The sequence below is a fragment of the Corylus avellana genome, chromosome 3, assembly GCF_965113065.1.
Source record: "Corylus avellana chromosome 3, dhCorAvel1.hap1.2, whole genome shotgun sequence".
Taxonomy (NCBI): Eukaryota; Viridiplantae; Streptophyta; class Magnoliopsida; order Fagales; family Betulaceae; genus Corylus; species Corylus avellana.
The window spans coordinates 26,449,660-26,469,109 of NC_142492.1; the positions used below are offsets into that span (position 1 = coordinate 26,449,660).

The following is a 19,450-nucleotide window of genomic DNA, read 5'->3' on the forward strand; positions in this document are numbered from 1 at the left end:
AAACATGACATAAATCATGATTTCCAAACCACTAAAAGCTTCCATTTTCACTTGTTATTTGAGGTCTAGCATATTATAAAGGTGAGGTTAAGTGCATCTTCTGTCATAATCAAATTGAAAGCAGGGATCATCTGTTTTTTGAGTGTAGCTTCAGTTATAGAATATGGAAGTTTTGTATGCATCGTTGCCATGAAAACAATCCTCCTATTATCTGGGATGAGGTTCTTAAGTTAGGAATCAGCAAATGGGAAGCTAAAACTCTTAAAAGTCTCCTCTGCTGTCTTGTGCTAGGATCTGTTACCTACAATTTGTGGTGCGCTATAAATGAAATAAAACACTCTGGTCAACCTATTTCTGAGGAACAGATTTTGAGGAAAGTTCTTTGGGAAGTGAGAACAAGAGTTGCTGGGAAGGGCAAGTTTCCTATAACCAAAGAGAATTTGGTTTTAGCTGCTCAGTGGAATTTACCTGCAGATGTATTCTTGTAATAGCTGCAATTGATAGTGTGGTTTGTAATTAGGCTCTTGGGAGGGTGTCTTTGTTGGTGAGGCTTAGTGGTATTTTTGTGGTTTGGTTTTGTTTGCTGTCTGTATTCTCATCTGCAGACTGCCTTCTGGTTTTTTTTTATTTGGTTGGGGTAGGCCTCTGTGAGGTCGAGTTTGTTCAGCCTTTTGGAAAGGCTTGTATTTGGTGTTACTATTGCTGATTGGTTTGTTTGCTAATAAAGTCTCTTATTCATCAAAAAAAAAAAAAAAAAAAAACACTGGTGACCGCGAATGCACCCTGGCTAGCTGATCAACTTTTAAGTGAAATCAGCATGATCAGAAACTTAGTGATGGATAAGCATTTACGCTATTGTAACTTCAACACGGTTCACTCCAGCATCTTAGCGTGGTATATATCATGCTTCTTTCATTTTGAGGCCAAACATCTTAAAACTTTCTGTAATAATATAAAGTTAGCTTGTGTAGAGGAGTACTCTTTCCTTGGAATTTTTTTTTTTTTTTTTTTAAATAGAAACTTTTCTCATTTATAAACTTTCCTTAATATCTTTTTTACATAGAAACTTTCTTTAAATAAGGCACAATTAATGACCTAAAAACATTCAAATCATGCATAGATAAGATAACATGAGCATTTGATTTCGTAAATTATAAACATTTAAACCTCGATTATATATCAGTATAAAACATTTGGAAACCGATCCTCTCAATTTCAATTGAAATTGAGAGTATCCCCACACAACAAACAACAAAACTCAGTTAAAACTCCATCAAAGCCCAAAAACTTCAATCAACAAATTTATCTAACGTACTACATAAAAACTAAGCCACATCATCAATAATATGAAATAATATTATTTTCCTTTATTGTCTATATAATTCAATTAGAAGAAGAAAAAAACTATCATTCCTCTTATTCTTAGTGACCCATCCAATTCATGTAGAGTGAGAGAATCATCTACAACGCCTAGAGTCCCTTAAAACTTAAAAGGCATAAGGCATAACAATGTCAAAGCCAATGTTGGAAACGAAGAGCATATGGGTTTAACAAGGTATGATGATTATGCAAATTATTTAAATTGAAAATGCAAGATCAAATTAACACATATCAAAATTCAAAAGTGACTTTTGCAATCATCTCTAATTTATCATTATTATTATTTTCCAATGCTTTAAGGGAGGAGGTGTGATTTATCTCATATTTTATTAGGTTAAGATAAATTTATAATTACAGAGGTCTGATTTTTTTTTTTTTTTTTTTTAATTGACGAAAAGCCAAATTAGGCATTTTTATATTGAAAAGTGAAAGTGGTAATTAACTTCGGCCATAAAAGTAGATGAAAGTCCAACCCAAACTCTATATTTGATTTTGACTTATATGAATTTGCAAGGTTTTTAAATGATGACGTTGACAAACCATTTCCAAATTGCCATCGTACTAGCTCGTTGAGGGCTCAGATACCGACGGCCCTTGAGATGGGCCATCCACTAGAAAGCTTAGTTGACCTCTAGCAGCGTGAAGGGTCACAAGCCAAGGGCCTGACTCCCTAACAGTCTATCGGTCCATAAGCCCAATAATCCCTTCAGATCCTAAAGAAATTTGTAAGCGTAAAGGAAATTAAAAGAAATAAAGAAAATAAACACAAAATAAGCCTACATCCATAAGTTAAAGCCTTAAATGTTAAATTTTTACTGTTATAATTGATGATCTTTACAATACTAATGATCCCTATTTATAGGGAAAATGTGGTAGGTGAATACAATGTGATTACAATCATAATTATATGGAGAATAATCTAGTAAGGAACATATAAACCCAATATAGGAAATATATTATAAAATCTCCCTTCAAACTCAAGATGAAAGATTTTAAAAGCTAGAGTTTGAAAATAAGGATTTTTTTTTTTTTTTTTTGGTTGGAGATGGCAGTAGCTAGTGGTGGTGGTCGGCGACGGTAGTGGTCAGCAATGATAATCGGAGATGGGCCTTTAACAACAATAGGTCAAAAAATGAGCCAAACAATGGACCAAAACATGGCCTACTTTGGATGTTTGGCGTTGCACCAAGGTCAAATTCTGAGATGTTTTGCTTCTCTATACCTTTGCTTCATTACCTAAGATGGTGTGCATGGGTTATTCTAGGAGAACAACAGCCAAGGAGACAAATGGCAGAAGCATGAAAAAGGATTAATGGTCTCTATACCGTGAAGGAAAACGAAAATGAAAAAAGTCTACAGGACCATTTGGGATTGAACACTAGCGTTCGCGAGTGGTTCTCATACCATGAAGAAATTCATAAGCGTAAAGGAAATTAAATATATTAAAGAGATAAATGCAAAATTGGTCATTGTGGCTGGCCTAAATTACAAATCACTCTATATGGTATAAAAAATAATTTATATGTCCTCAAGGTATGCCAAAATAATAGTTTCAAATAATTAACTTTTCCCCCCATCAATTACAACACATTGTCACTTTGTCCCCATGAGCTGACAACCCTACTGCTCGACCCTATCAAACTACCATTTTGTGCTCAAAACCCCTATTTCGTCAATCAAAGGCGTTAACTCAGACGATCAACCCGTCACGTACACCTCACATGCCATCTTGAAATTTTTTATCCCACATTTTCTACTATCAACTACAACGCATTGTCACTTTGCCTCCAGTAGGGTTGTCAGTTCATGGAGGCAAAGTGACAATGCGTTGTCTCTTTGCATTTTTGAAGGCAGTTTTGAAGTCACTATAGATCTTTGCACCAACATCCTAATTGTCTCTTTGCACAAGTTGAAGAGTAAGTGAAGGGGGTATCAACTCGCAAATGCGAAGGGTGCTCATTGTGAAGGGCTATTCAAGATTTTTAAAGAAGTAATTCAAATGAAAGAGAGTAGCCAATTATAATGCACTCTTCACACTATTGGTTTAGAGTTATATGATTGGTTTAATTCCATCTCATTTGTTGCATCCCCCATTTCCATTTTTCATCCTAAGATTTAAACTAAAAAAGAAAATAACATTTTGAACTTTCCTGCAATCTATAGATGATCAAGTGTCCATGAAGATGACCTCAATCTTGTCCCATTACATAATTTTCACAGGACCAGTAAGTTTCACTTTTGATTTATATTTCTTTTCTCTAAGAAGTTTTAGTTTAGTTTTATATATATATATATAAGTTATTTATGCAACTTCAAGGCTCTATTTCGTTTTTAGTTTCCATTTAAACAATGTTAAATCCAGGCATGAAGATTTATACTTTCCTTGTACTTATTAGAAAGACAAAATAGAATAATCATAAGGTTTATCATAATAAACATCAACATAATTTAGTTTATAGAAGACAAGAAGCTATTCCCAAAGTTTGTTCATGTAAATTAAAACAAAACAAAACAAAAACAAAAACAAAAACAAAAAAAAAAAAAAAAAAAAAAACCAAAAACCAAAAATTTGGAATACAATTGGATCCCTAAAGAAAAAAAAAAAAAAAAAAAAAAAAAAAAAAAGATGACATAGAGACAAAGATTGTCTAGGTCCTTTGTGAGGGTTTATTTTCAGTAAAATAATAAAACTATAAATGTAAAACATAGACACAAAGAAGTAGTATTGATTTGCATAAACTATATATGATCGATGGATCGAATTTATCTTAAATATCCGTTAGCAATTCAAAAAAAATTCAGAAGTGTATTTCCTAAAAAAAATTTTTTTAAGGAAATTAAGATATACAAGGATTATAACATCAAAAAAGGAGTGAACTCCCTAACAATAGACCAAACATAAACAATTAGTGAGAAATGAGTCAAAAAATGACCCGGTCATCTCTAAAATGGCCGCATAAAGCGGCTTTTGTAAGACCCCGCCTTTAGAACAAGGCGTAAGTGAAAATATCAATTTCACACGTGACATTACTACTATATCAGTGCAACAGAAAATACAGTAATAAATTTTTTGCCTTTATTAGACATTATGAACCTTCAAAATAATACATCATATATAGCTTCTGAAGCAAAATGAGCACAGATATTTCTCAATTAAAGGTTAAGATATAAACTTATAGATTTAGTTTCTTAGCTAGATTGGGAAATAAGTCTTGTTTGTGTGGTGAAATATAATTTTAAGAGTAGACATCTTTAAAATAAAGGGTAAAGAGAATAAGAATAATTCTTCAAGAAAAGAAAATCAAATTGTATTAAATAAATCGGACGCATGCCTAAACAAGTTCACCAAGCATTAGTTCCTATACAATGGTCAACTTGAGGTTCCACAGCTTGATATATAATACCTTATTTATTAATGCTTGCAAGATTTTAGAAGTAGAACCAATAAACCTATACTTCCTCAAAAAAAAAAAAAAAAAAAAAAAAAAAAAATCCTATATTATAAATACTTAATTGACACTCCCTTTTAGCACAAGTGAGGAGAATATGAGCGATACTCCTAAATCTAAATATTTCCTTGTCATTTTCTTCATCTTCATCTTCATCTTCATCTTCATTGCACACTCAGGTGAGTACTAAAAACTCTTTCATCTTCTTTGCTTTCTTTGTCTTATTTCTTTAGATTCTATAGCATCATCATATCTGGTAAGGATAGAAATCTTTCATGAAAAATGATGATTTATTTACCTCAATTTAAAAGATTTGTTTGTATTTAAAATTATTCAAATCACGTATTACGAGCAAGTGATTGTCATTAATATTGAATATTAAGAGTATTATTAAGAGTTCGTTTGGTAAAACTTTTTAGATAGTATGCTTTTTGCTTTTTTGGTTGTGATGCAACATAAAGATAAAAGTATTTTGTGAGTGTTTTATGTTATGAGTTGTTTGTTAATGCTTTTATTTTTTTACTAAAAAGCTAAAAAAGTCTTAAAATATGCTGCCAAACGAGTTTCGTGAAGCGGCCACTTCAAGAGATAAGAAGATTATATTATGATCATTTGTTTAAATTTAGATTTAGATCAAAGTGTGATCCTGAGAACAAGTTAGTAGAAAAGGTTAAAATAACTTCCAAATTTACTTCAAAACCAACTTCTTTAAACAGTAAACGACCACAATATAGGAATTGTTGTGGATCTAAATCCATATTAGTATGAAGTTTTCATGGTAGATAACGAAACCAAACATATATGACCTGCATATTTTTAAGTGATCATATGGACTATTGGAATTTAAAAGAAATGACAAAGCTATATACGTTACATTGGAAAAGTCTTAGGGGACCAACTTTTTTCAATAGGGTAATTTTATTTAGTAAATTATTATACGACTTTCATATAGTTTGATAATGCGAGAGTGAAAATCAGCTATTGGATCAGCATTTGTAAAAAAAAAAAATCAATAGTTAATTTTTACCCATGTCATTCCAGTTGTGCCTATACATGAAAAGAAAACAGAAGAATTATCAAGAGTATCTAAATTATGTAAGACAAATCACATTATGGATAGTCTTTTCAATATTTCATAATTCAAGTCTCCAATTTTATATATATTTCTTTCAAAATAAGATAAAAATTACATTGAAAAACAAAATATTACAAAGAAGGGGAGCCCAACAATCACCTAAAACAATCAATGTAGTGCCAAAAAAAAAAAAAAAAAAAGGCTGAAAATGAGCAGAGAATTGACCTAGTACAATAGTATTTTGGCCCTCTAGCCAAGAAAAGAGCTGTCAAGAAATAGAGATTTTTTTTGTTTTTTTTTAATAGCATAGCTAATTATTTTATTTTATTTTATTTTTTTATTTGACCTAGTACAATTTTATCCTATAATTAATGTATTTAATGCATCATCTGCAGAAGGTGTTGATGGTATTCGTAAAGCTAATCCATATGTTCGAATTAAGCATCTTAAAGACTCATTTCTTGCTGTTGAAATGCCTCCTTGGTACCCTTGCTTACGACATTCAAGTTGCACAGTGAAATGTAGGAATTGTTTCAAGACTTTTGAGGTTATAAATGGAATTTGCATACAACGTATCCTTACTCGATGTCTGTGCTACATTAAAGTATGATTTGTAAAGTATTGATTAAATAATTAAATTTAAAATTAAATACCTTTGAGTCTTTGACCCCTTGTGATTTAATAACTTTATTTTTTACTCTCTCGGTTTTACTTTGTATCACAGGTCGATGATACCTTAATAATTATAAAAATTAAAAAATAATAATAATAATAATAAAGCGGGTACCAACCGATAACTGAAAAACCAGAAAAACGGTTTTGAAACCGGTTGAAAAAAAGGGGTAATCGGGTACCCGGTTCCGGTTCCCGTTTTTGACACCCGATTATAACCGGATAACAGGGTATATATATAAAATATTTTTTTTTTAATTTTAATTGTAAAATTTTTTTAGGGCATTTTTAAACATTGAATTTTTATGGCATTTGTAAACATTGGATTTTAGGGGCATTTTTAAATAATGAAGTTTTAGGACATTTTTAAACATTGGATTTTTATTTTTTTAGGCCCAAAAACCTAAAAACAATGATTTTTTAGGGGTTTTTTCAGATTTTTTAGGTTTTTTTTTTTTTTTTTGGAACAATCACAACAAAGCCCAACTTATTGGGACAAAAATGCTAATTGTGTTTTTTTTTTTAAATGGGCAAAAAATTGTTAAATTAAACACAAAAATTAGACCTAATACCTCAAATAAGCTCAAAAATTAAGCCCAATACCTAAAATAAGCCCAAAATGCTTTATTTTAAAAAAATTGGTTACCCGGACCGGATAACCGGGTAACCAGGTACCCGGTTCCGATTTTCTATTATTAAAAAACCTGGTACCCCGATTCCGGTTTCCAGTTTTGGCCAATAAACGGGAACTAGGACCGGGTTGACACCCCTATTAATAATAGCAAAAAACGGAAATGGTACTTCTATCTAAATTCCATCTAAAATTTGATGGAAAGCCACGTCAGCACCATTAAAAAATTGACATGTGTCCATATAATAATTAAAAATTAAAAATTAAAAGTTTTAAAGTTAAAAATATTAAAAAATTAGAAAATATATATATATATATATATAGGGGAAAGGGGTGGCTCAAGCCACCCCTTGGCTGTTTGGGGGTGGTAGAACCACCCCTAGGCACCCTTGGGAGTGGTTCGGCCACCCCCAAGGCTGCTGGGGTGGCCGGCCACCTTCGTTTGGCTTGGGTGGTTTCAGCAACTCCAAGGGCCCCTGGAGGTGGTTTGGCCACCTCCAAACCGGCAAGGGATGGCTCCCCATGGGGTTAGTCGGCCACCCTTAAGGGCAAAATGGGGGTGGCTAGCCACCCCATGTTGTCCAAAGGGGTGGCTCGAGCATTTCCCCCTTCTTCTTTTTTTTTTTTCTAATTTTCTAATATTTTAAATTTTAAATTTTAAATTTTAAATTAATATATAGACACATGTCGATTTTTTAATGGTACTAACGTGACTTTCTGTTAAATTTTGGACAGAATTTAGACGGAGATACCATATCCGTTTTTTGCCATTATTGAGGTACCATTTGTGATACAAAATAAAACCGGGGGCGAAAAAGTATTTAACCCTTAAATTTATACATAATTTCTACATTTCTATCAGTTTAAACTTTTGAAATAAATGATAATTTAACATGAACTTAGCTAAATCAAAATTGGTTCCTATGAAAAATGTTGGTAATGTGGTTGGGTAGGCTGCGTCGCTGCTGTGATTAAACCAATCAAACTATTGTATGTCATTCCTATCAAGGCTAATTGATGCTATCTCTACCTTTAAATCATCAAGTGCGTAGTAATATCTAAAGAATCACTCCGCTCTTGATACCCATCATGATTAATCTCCATAGTCCCAGCGTGAGAACTCCAACGTGGAGCTCCATATTCTTGCACCCTTTGCAATTGAGTTTATGGTAACTCTCGATTTCTGTTTGACTTCGCGTCTTCACCCCTTCGCAATCAAACTTTATGTGACTCGCTTTTTGTCTGACCTAAAGTTCACTCCTTGACTGTTTAAGGCTCTTTTGAATGTTCTTTCTACTAAATCTTCCACTAATTGATGTTATCTCTACCTTTGAATCATCAAGTGTGTGATAATATCTAAAGAATCACTCTACTCTTGATACCCATAATGATTAATCTCCATAATCCCAGCGTGAGAACTCCAGCGTGGTTCACGCGTGGAGCTCCATATTCTTGCTCCCTTAGTCAGAATAGGATATGGTTAGAATACAGTAACATGAAATAAGTGCTAACTTAATCCTGTTACCAAACAACTATAGATTCTACACCAAAACCCTGTAAGAGAATAGACCTATCCGTGCACGGAAATAGGGACTCCCACTAATAGTGCAACCAAACAGAACCCTTCTTCCACATTCAAAATAAACAAAATACAAGGCTCCCAACATCGAAGAACAGCGCAAGAAACACCAGTATCGCAGCTTCCACACGCACGGCTGCCTCCCACCGCGGCACACTACCGCTAACAGACCGCCGCTACCGGAGAGGACGCCGTCAGCCCAGCGACACTTAGGCTCCGTCGTTGCAGCACCACCCAAGCCACCGTGACAGACTGACAGCACTCAAAACACCCACGCACAGCGGAAATCAACCCAGACTTTGCATAACAACTTCTGCACAGGTAAAGCACTACCGAATTGCTCTGAAAATCAGAGAAAACAAACGCAAAATGTAATGAGCTTAAATATTTGAAGAATACTTGGTAAATAAAGATAACAATTTTGGCACTTCAAGGGGCCAAAAACCTCCACACTGAATAATCACCAAGCAATTCCTTACTTTGATTGATAGCAGAGGTGGGTTAAATACAATGGAAGACACAATAACTGACGTAAATAACTACCTCATTACATAGGACAACTTCTACGGTTGTGACACTCTCTGTTGGTCCACTAACTTGTAACTTCCCACTAACAATACACTGTCCATGAATAATAATTTGTAAATAAAGATTATTTATAGGATTGATTGAAAATGTTATTGGATAATCAGCCTAAAGGTACTTACATTGCTTTTTTTTATAGAGTAGAAAATAACTCTAGTCCTAGTAGGAAGAGGATTCCTAACCTAGTAAGGAAATGACTGATTATTTATTTAATAATGATAATTATAGAGGGTTCCTAACATTTTGTGATTGGAATTACATGAAATGGTAATAATTTGCTCTGCTTGGTGTTTTTCCTTTCAATTTCAGTTATGGTAGATGGTGATGATAACAGTGAGGTTGAAGGAGAAGAGGTTCCAACGTTTGAAGTTAAAGTGACCCATGAAGATAAACTTAGAGAACTATTGCATAAGATCAATTCCATTGAGATAAAGTTATGTTCGGATGGTGTGAAGGAGTTCATTAAGTTTCTGAAAGGTAAAACTGGAGGTGAATTGCTCTATCTATATGTAAGGAGTTCTTCCAAGTTTTCAGAGCTTCGAGATGCTTGGAAGCTTCGATGCGGGAAGCCCGGATTGTCGTATGTATTGTCATTGGTTTCTACTATTCTGGGTCATCCTTATGGGATGTATAATCCGAAGTTTGTGGAGAGAATACCTATTAGCAGGGTTCTTGACAAGTTTGCAAAATTGCTTATTGAAGAATACATACAGATGTTTATAAGGAACTCAATAGTAAAGAAGTGAAGTGCCAAAAGGTTGCTCTTTTGCTAATGGCTTCAATTGTTCGGCGAGGGTTGGGACTGGCTTCTGAGTTTGCAAAGAAATTTGACTTCAAACTCAAGGTGTTTTCCAAGCTTGCTGAATATAAAAAGAACCAAAATGAGAAGAGAATGAAGCGCTCATTAAGGAAGGCATTTGTTGGCTTTGCAATGTCATTTTTAGAGGTGGGGAGGCCTGGATTGCTGAGGTGGGTCCTGCAGCAGAAGGAAATGTATTCTGGTGTCCTTCGTGGGCTTGGGAATGATGATGACGAGACAGGGAATGATGATGACGAGACAGTTATTTATGTTTTGTCCACATTACGTGATAAGGTTCTTGTGGAAGAGTCCTTGGTGCCTCCAGGTCTTAGAAGTGTTCTCTTTGGGAATGTTACTTTGGAACAATTAGTTAGCATTTCTGGTAGAGAGAATGGTGGGCCTGCTGCAGAGTTGTCATACCGTATACTAGTCCTCGTTTGCACCGATCCTAGTAATGGTTTGATCATTGATGCCAGATTTGAAGAGGCGCCCAAGTCCATTGAAGGGTAATCCAAAGCGACTTGTTGGACTCATGAAGAAGCTAAAAGCAACTGAGATTGGCTATCACAGAGTCTTGCAATGTTATGCTCAAATTATCAGAAGTTGGAATGTGGGTATTTCAACGTGTGAAATGTCTATATATTTTTGTAAAATTTATAAAGATACAAATTTACTCTTAATTAAATTTTTTTAAAAAAAAGTAAAATAAATATAAATAAATAAGCCAGACCTCCAACTTGGTCTTGGGTCAGTCCCATGAGTGTTTAAAAAAAGTAAACACGACACTTAAAAGAAAAAAAAATGTCACTAAAGTCCTAATAGAAAATGCTAGTGTTCTTTCAATTCAAACACAAAAAAAAAAAAAAAAAAAAAAAAAAAAAAAAAAGTGAAATGTCAAATGCACTTAAGTGCTAATTGTTGTTTGGATTAAAGAGGAATGGGTGTTTAGGCATCTTTTAACCCCGTTTGGCTATTAGATTTGACTTGTAATTCCAAAAGTACCCTAGTTTTCATGTTAGCAAACTTGAACGCGTCACATATGTACAATCTTAACCTCGCCTGTGAGCTTTGTCACACACTACACTTGACACGGTATTAGAAACTATAATTTTCTAAGTGCTTTGTGTTTATGAAAAACCATCATATTTGAAAAAATTGTACATGATGGTCCAGATGGTGATCATTTTGGGTTTTTCCACTTGTATGATTGCTTCCTGTGTTGTTTGAGTGTCTCTAATTAGACATTTGATGGGGCCCCTCTTTGAAAGAGTTTTACCCTGTGCTGTTTCTCAGCTCTTGGAAGGTTCCATCTGTTGGTTTTCTCTTTAAAATTTATGCTGAAGAGGCGTACAAGGAAACATACTAGATATGTGAAAACTTTGAACTCCTAGTATCTCTTTAGCATATTACTAATCTTTTTAAATCAACTCATACAAATCATCACAAAGAAATAATGGAAATAAGGGAATGAAGGATATACTAAGCCACCCTCTCCTGACAAGCAGCGATATTGAACAACTCCATCTAATTGGATCACAACCCCAAAATCATCTCTCACTTATTCCCCCTGAAATACAAGTAAATTTTCTGCACAAACCAAACAAAAAGGAGACAATTAAGTCAAGAGACACAGAAAGAAAGAAAAAGCTCTATAATAGCAATGTGCATAATAATAACCAACATTTGATATTTTCATTGCATATATATATATATACACACACAGAGGCAACATTCAGTGAATTTTTATGCTAATATTTTTTGTCAGAATTCTTTCACATGAGGTACAGAATCCTACGCAATGTTATTTCCCTCTCAACACAATTATCTGAGATCGTACTTATTTGTTCCACCCCCCGGGCCAAAATAAAAGCGCAAGGAGATGTTCAATCTGTATCCTTAATAAGAATCCAATATAAGAACTTCACAAGTGGTCTGCTATTCAAAAAGGCAATTACAATAACCGGGCAGCCAATTAGATTAATTTATAGGAATACCCTTCACCTACAACCACATTGGAAAGGAAGAGGCAAGGGAGAAAAGAAGAAAAGATAAAAGAGAAATCGCTACACATGCCACCACAGGTGAAGGAATTTGTATAATTTCCGAACCTCGAGGAAAAAAAGGGTTTACATGAAACTCTCACATTAGGAAGGGTGGACAATGGACATTTAGATCAATTCTTAATCGAATAAATGAAGGGCTACCATAATTACTACTATTACATTGGAGAAAGACAATGCATATGTTCTGATATACCTGAACTACCCATAAGCTTAGAAGCGACTCCAAGCAAAACAAGCCAAAGCCAACTAAGTAGAATATCTGCAGTAAAACCAACCGACACATTAGGTAAAACCCCAACACCAAATCCAATAACTTGCATGAATATAAATCATTAATATGTTGCATTTGTTATTCCCCAAACTATGAATTTTAGCCTTCACTGTTCAAGGCCATAAGACGGTAAATTTGCTTTTAAAAGTAAGAGGTGTTAGAAAGCTAGCATTATGAGAAAAAAGGCAAATAACCCTTACCATATTTATTATGACATCTTCTAGGTGCATGGGTCTGTTTTCCCACTAAGCACTCTACGCATTCATTTTTTGTAATGTTGAATCATTTACATCAATGAGATTTAAAAAAGAAAAAAAGAAAAAAAGAGCTTTTTTCCTTTTGCAGCACATTCTACACCATTACATATCTCCTATTAGACAGCCTTATACTATGAAGAACATAAGAAGTAGAATAAATCAACCTAAAATTCATTGATAACTACCCCCACCAACTGCACGAACATCCCATGACTCTGCAGTTTCATATCAAAATAGACAGTAATAAGAGCCATTAACAGAACAACTTACCCCAACCAATACATGGTCATTGAAGACATCGATTGCTGCAAGGATTCCCCTGAATTAGAAAAAGAAGAAAAATTTATATGAATTAACTATAAAAGTATGAAATTTAAATAAATAAAAAATTTATAACAACAGTTGCAAGCCACACTGCTTATCAACAAGCCTGAATATGCGATGGAAAAGTTGCAAGAAAATTGTCTACTGTACTCTATACACAACAATTTCTGAATCATTGAAAATAGGTTCACTGTAGCACCAAGCTGTCTCATTTACTCTATGCAAATCAACAATCGGATAATGGCAATTTCCCAAAAAAATATAATCCAATTCCTTTACTATCTACAGCAAGGTTTTATAGAAAAAAAGGTTCTGTGGTGTGGGGGTAGCAGAATCAGCTATAGAATACAAAAAGAAAAATGACAAAGAGACCCGGAAAATTCCATAAGACAATCCAGCTCCTTCACCATGTACTTTACCATATGCTCATTCTTAAGGATCTTATTCCCACCAAGAACAAGTTCACTGTAGACATAATCATAAAATTATAGTGTTCGACTACAATTTTCATATACCCGTCACTACACGTCATAAACAACCAAAATCCCCAAGCATTATTTTCGACAAATGTTCTTCCACAACAAACAGCTTGTCTATACTATATTAATATCGTAATCAACCCTGTTTGAAACTTAAGTTCATACAGCTCAGAAATAGCAAGGACAAGTTTATTGTAGTCGTAATTAAAACATTATATTGTTTGACTACAATTTGTATGCTACCACCAATAAACATGTGACAAACAACTAAAGTGCTTGAGCATTATTTTCGTCAAATCTCCTTCCACAACAGGCTTCATTACAAATATATTTATATGCTATATTAATATGGAAATCAAACCCGTTTGAAACTTCAGTCCACACAGCTCAGAAATCAATTAACTTACGTCAATGACTTCCCATGAAAGACAACTGGCGGCGCAATAGCAGCGAAAATACAAAACCCAATGTGAATCTGCATTATGCCAAATTGATTAATAGAAAGAAAAGTATACCACCTATGCATGAGGAGTATTGCTAGGATAAGATGATATAACATATGGCACCTACCAAGTAGAACAGGAAAAACCAACCGAACCTCAAGGCACTATCCGTCCTGCATTGCAAACAAAGCCACTTGTAAGAACCATCAGCACTCCTAATGCCACACTTTTATGGTATGACCACAGACATTCTTTGATACCAAATAATTAAATATGTAGTTCCTCTAGCTAGGTTGATATCAGTTACATCAGATACAAGTGTTTCTCTCTCCAGTTGAATGACAAATATGTGCTTCTCTCACCAGTTGAATAATGAAAGTGAGATCATTGCCACACAAACAATCATAAAAGCCACAAAATATACAATATGCTACAAAGACACAATGTAAACAATATTGTCAATGGTCTTCTACAATAAAGGAAAAAGACTGCAGCCTTTTTATTTTGATAAATAAAAATAATGGAAAAGACTGAAGCTTTATTACATTTTGATTCCCTTTCTTAACAGATTAGTTTCCACAAATACTTCAGTCTTATTTCTTTGCTTAAATTTATGCGGCAAATTAGTTTCAACTCCATCAAACCACTATTACCTCCACATACTAACACGCCCATCAATTTCAAGACTTGGACAACATATGCATCCCCTTTTGATAGCAAACGTCCGTAGATAATAAGTAATAAGATTAGAGTGTTCAAGTAAGAGAGACAACCATATCAACAGGGAAGATCAAAAACACACCAAAACTTAGAAAGTATACCTAAATATGAAAGTTCGTAGCCACAGAATTGTTCATTTGCCTATTCTGACAAATAAATCCTTCGTAACCATTAGACACATTATTAAGTACAAACCTCATAGCACGATACAGAGGCCTGTACCACAGCACATATGAAAGGGGGCATCCAAGTAGAGCATAGATTGTTGCAAGGAAAAATATTTTGACACCTGCAGAGAGTGAACCTCAATAGAGGATCTAAATTGCACTGAAAGTAATGCCTAATTATATCTTAAATGCACAAATATGATGGAAAAAATAGAAGCTCACCCCCGCCTCTGATCCAGCAGACAATCACAGCGATCATATTAAAAACAAGACAAAGAACTATACCTGCACAAACAGCACTACAAGAGCATCAGATTTTTGCTGCAGGCTACAATGAATGGTTTTTAAGGAATATTATTGCCAAGCAAAAACACAACTGGAGCCCTAACATGAGAATTTCTGATCTAGACAACATTTAGAGAAAAATTAGCAGTATGGCAAGCAAAAATGGGGGGCAGCATAAAAATACAAAAGAGGAAAAAGATGTCCAAAGATAATGGGAATGAGAAATATGAAGCTGAGTTAGGATTTAAAAACAAATACAAAAAACCTAGAGGGAAGTGCAAAGATACTTTTGGAAAAAAGTGGCGGAACAAATTAAAGATTTTTTTTCTGGTAAGTAATCAACAAATAAGTGACAAAAGAGTACACGACCTAAGTACAAAGGAATTATAAGAAAGAAAAAGAAATAAACAGAAAGCAAGACAACAGATGCAAAAGGGGAAAAGAAAAATCAGAAATTACCAAAAAAAAACATATTATCCAAAATTAGATTGAGAAATAAGGGGGGCAAAAAGCCATGAAACTATTTTGGCTGCAAAGAGGGAAAGGAGAAAGAAGAGAAAAACGGCCAAGCAAAGGGAAGGGAAGATAGGGGGGAGGAGAAGTGTTTCTCCTTTGCGTTGTGGTTATAGCGAAGAAAGTAGATGAGAAAAGGAAAGAAAATTATTTTCCTTTGTTTGGTTCCTAGACACAGGTTAAAAAAAGAAAAGGACAATCACTACTCCATAACAAGCTGCATGTATTGTAATATTAGCAAGATGAGAAGATTTCAAGAACTTTCACCAGAAAAATAATGTAAATAGATTGATATATATGACCTCCCTTACCTAACCAACTTGCAAAAGCCAAATACTGCAGCCTTTGAGCATGAACTGGTATTTCATTAGCTATATCATGATGAATAATTGGGAACAATGGAGGCCAATTTTTATCATCATCAGGGACGCCAGCTGATATACAAAATTGAAAGCAGAATTACCAATTTAGAGAACAGCAAGACAGGTAAAAAGAAAATGCATAATTTTTTACTGTAAAAGTTGTAGGTTGCGGCATCATACATCTAGAAACAGCATCTTCTCTCCGCTTTATATCCTGTAGACAGCAAGTTAAAAAGTACATTGAAATACTAGAATCACAGATATAGTGTATATTATATTTGAGGGTTAGCATAACCATGAATTTATTTCAAGCAGGCACCACAAATATTTTTAGAATGTGAACAATTCACTGTTATGTAAGGAAACAATCTGATCCCTAGCTAGAAGAAAAAAAAATTCCTCATTTCTATAATTTTTTTTTTTTTTTTTTTTTATAAGTATAACCCTCATTTCTAGAAATGAATGGAAAGATTTGTCAATCTAGGAAAAAATTGAAAATGCTTTCAGACAAGTACTCAAACATGGAATTGCAGCACTAACCTTTTCCCTCCTTTTAAGATCTGCTTCCCAAGTAGCAAGCTCTTTCTCTCTGCTCTTGGAATCCTACATAAAGCATACCATCGAGAACATAATTCAGGTCACTCAAAAGTATCAAAGAACAGAACAGAAATGGCAAAGCAAGCAGCGACTTCATTACACTCATTGTATCCAATGGTATATCCGCTGTTGCATCATGTTTCTGCCCAAAGCCCAGGGTTCCAGATCCCAATGGTGGAATGCGTGGCTTTGATCCAGGAGCAGCAGCTCCATTCTGCAAAGGTTCCCAATTGATGACACAATCAAACAAATGATAGACAAAGTAATTTTCAACACTAAAGAATATGCATGATAATTGAAATTTGCAATGGTCCCACAAGAACGCCCCAACCATGAAGTCATAAAAAAACCAGTGTGGCTTACTTTAACTTTGCAGATGAAATGCAGTAAATGAGTTTTTTTTTTTTTTTTTTTTTTTTTTTTTTTTTTTTTCAGTTGCAGCAAGAGTGTCTCTGTTGTTCACACATGATTCTACAACCACAGGGTCCTTAACTTTAAAAGCTTGAAATAAAGAAACAGTTTGGTCTATAGCTTAATAAAAAAAAATACTTGGGCATTATAATATGACACGTTCCATTGCCATCTTCCCCACTAATGGAAATTATGATACAACATCACAAATTAACTATCAATATCACCATATCTAGCACCTAATGATCATCCAACCTATCAAAAGATCATCAATATTTTACGGTTTCAGTTAAGATGTTCAATTTTAAACAGAATTAGAAATTTTAAGCTTTCATAACAAGTAGAAACCTCAGGGCTTTCATGAAACTTTTATTTGACATGGACATAGGGGAATTGGGGTTCAAAAAAAGACTTCTTTTATCAATAAGAGCTACTGTGACCTTGCCCTCATCTTTATTAATAGAGCTGATGCCCGGGTTGGTTAGGATTCAAAAACATTAAAAATCAAAATACATTTTAGATTTTGTTGTTCTTTTCCTGTTTTTGGTGGGTTGGGGGTGGTAGGGTAGAAGGGCTATATCGTCTACATTGAAATTGTGGGCTTGTAAAATTTCTATCCGTCCAGTATGTGAACCCCAAATGGGACCTGTCCGGACATATATGGACCAACATTGTTTTGAATTTATAAAAAAAATATGGTTGTGTAACATGCCTCGTTTTACAACTACCCTGCCACGTCATTTCAAATAAAATTTTCCCCAGCCTTTCTCACGGATGGTAAACTCGGGGTGGTGCTACCACCCCCGGTGCCCACCTCCTTGGGGTGGTCGGCCACCCAAACCCCGTGCCATCAGGGAGGTCGTAGCCACCCCCTTGAATCTGGTGGTCGCCACCACCAGATCGGGCAGTCCAACCACCTTGCATGGTGGTTGAGCGTAGCGCCGCCAATCAAGAGGAGAGGGGTGCAATTTTTTTCAAAATGGTTGGAAGTATATAGTATTACTCTTTTTGCAATGGTTTTACAATTGGCATCCGAAAACCAAGTCAACAGTCAACTTGTTGGAAATTCAAATTCCTTAAGCATATTATTATAAAATTTTTTGACAACCCGATTCAGAAGTTCCCAATCTTCATGAATTAACCACATTATTCCAAACTCTAACCAAATTTTAGAATACAACGCCAATATCTCCCACATGAAGTATGCAACATCCTCATTTCGTTTCCCTTCTCTTCTTCTCTCTTCTTTTCCTCAAATTTCTTCGCAACCAAACGGAGCAAAATGCCGGGGCTATCAGATCCAGAGCAAAGCTGCCCAAATACCCAAACTACCCCCAACAAATAAAAATCTACCACCCCCTAACTGACCACAAAACAATGACTAAAACCGCCACTGAAACACTTCTAACGGCAAAAAAAATACAAAATAAAAACCGAAATTAAGTGCTGAAAATGATGGTAGATCTGAGAGTATAAAAATTGAAAGAAAAAAAAAAAAAAAAAAAAAAAAAAAAAAAAAAAGGAAAGTGAGAGAATTACCGAGAAGGGATTGACCTCTTCCTCGTCAAATGGATTGGGATCGTTGTGCCGATTCATCGTCTCTCCCTACTTCTCAGATCCCTAATTTTTGCAGAAAAAAAAAAAAAAAAAAGCTCCGAGTTCACACCCTGAGAGAGAGAGAGAGAGAGAGAGAGAGAGAGGATGTGTGTGTGAGTGGTACTCTCTTTGTCTACTCTTTGTTCTGCTTGTTTGCTACGCGCGGGATAAGTTTTAGAAATTTTGCAACGGAAGAAACTTGCCCCCCGGATCTGAACATATTTACACAAATGTCCTTGCGTGCGTGTTTTCGGTGGCGGTTTCGGTGTGGTCACTCATCTCGTGCGTGCAAAAGTTGATGGGAAGAAAATGGGCGCCACGTCAGAGGGCATGTGAAATTTTGATGCTGTGATTGTGGCGTGGCAAAGATTTGTTGGTTTTAGGAGAGAGTTGGATAGGTGGGAGGTTTAGCATGGGGGTAGGATAGAGAGGGGGCTTGAGCAGTTGAGCTGCCTTTGCCTTAATTTGACGCATGCATCAAAACGGTGGGTCATGGCTTTTTCTTTAGCAACCGACTTTTGGTAGAGTAGGCTCGTATTTGATGGACCATAACCATAAACCAACGTTTAAGCAAAGTATTGCCCCGTCCCGGATGGGTAGATTAATTGGCCAAAGACCATGTCTCATAAAGTTGAGTTTATTAGTTTGAATTTTCTTCTTCCTAATATTTAGGGGCTACCAAAAGTGGTGGTTTTTGAGACTATGCAATGGATAATTGTCACATGAGACACCTAGTCTAACTACAAGAAAACTGGAGAGTCAAAATAGGGAGGATAACTGTTAAGGATAATA

The 19,450-nt window shown here is 34.9% G+C and overlaps 1 protein-coding gene across 1 annotated transcript; it reads right to left on the bottom strand.

Annotated features, from left to right (window-relative positions):
• Positions 1–11,436: 11,436 nt before the first annotated feature.
• SCAMP5 (SCAMP family protein) lies at positions 11,437–18,740 on the bottom strand. The gene is made up of 12 exons (XM_059587355.2): positions 18,602–18,740; positions 16,752–16,865; positions 16,595–16,657; positions 16,235–16,268; positions 16,004–16,126; positions 15,117–15,179; positions 14,923–15,016; positions 14,135–14,180; positions 13,972–14,039; positions 13,032–13,080; positions 12,427–12,492; positions 11,437–11,757 (listed from the first exon to the last, which is right to left on the bottom strand). The coding sequence occupies exons 1-12, from the start codon at positions 18,656–18,658 to the stop codon at positions 11,725–11,727; spliced, it is 810 nt and encodes a 269-aa protein (XP_059443338.2). The 5' UTR covers positions 18,659–18,740; the 3' UTR covers positions 11,437–11,724.
• Positions 18,741–19,450: the final 710 nt, after the last annotated feature.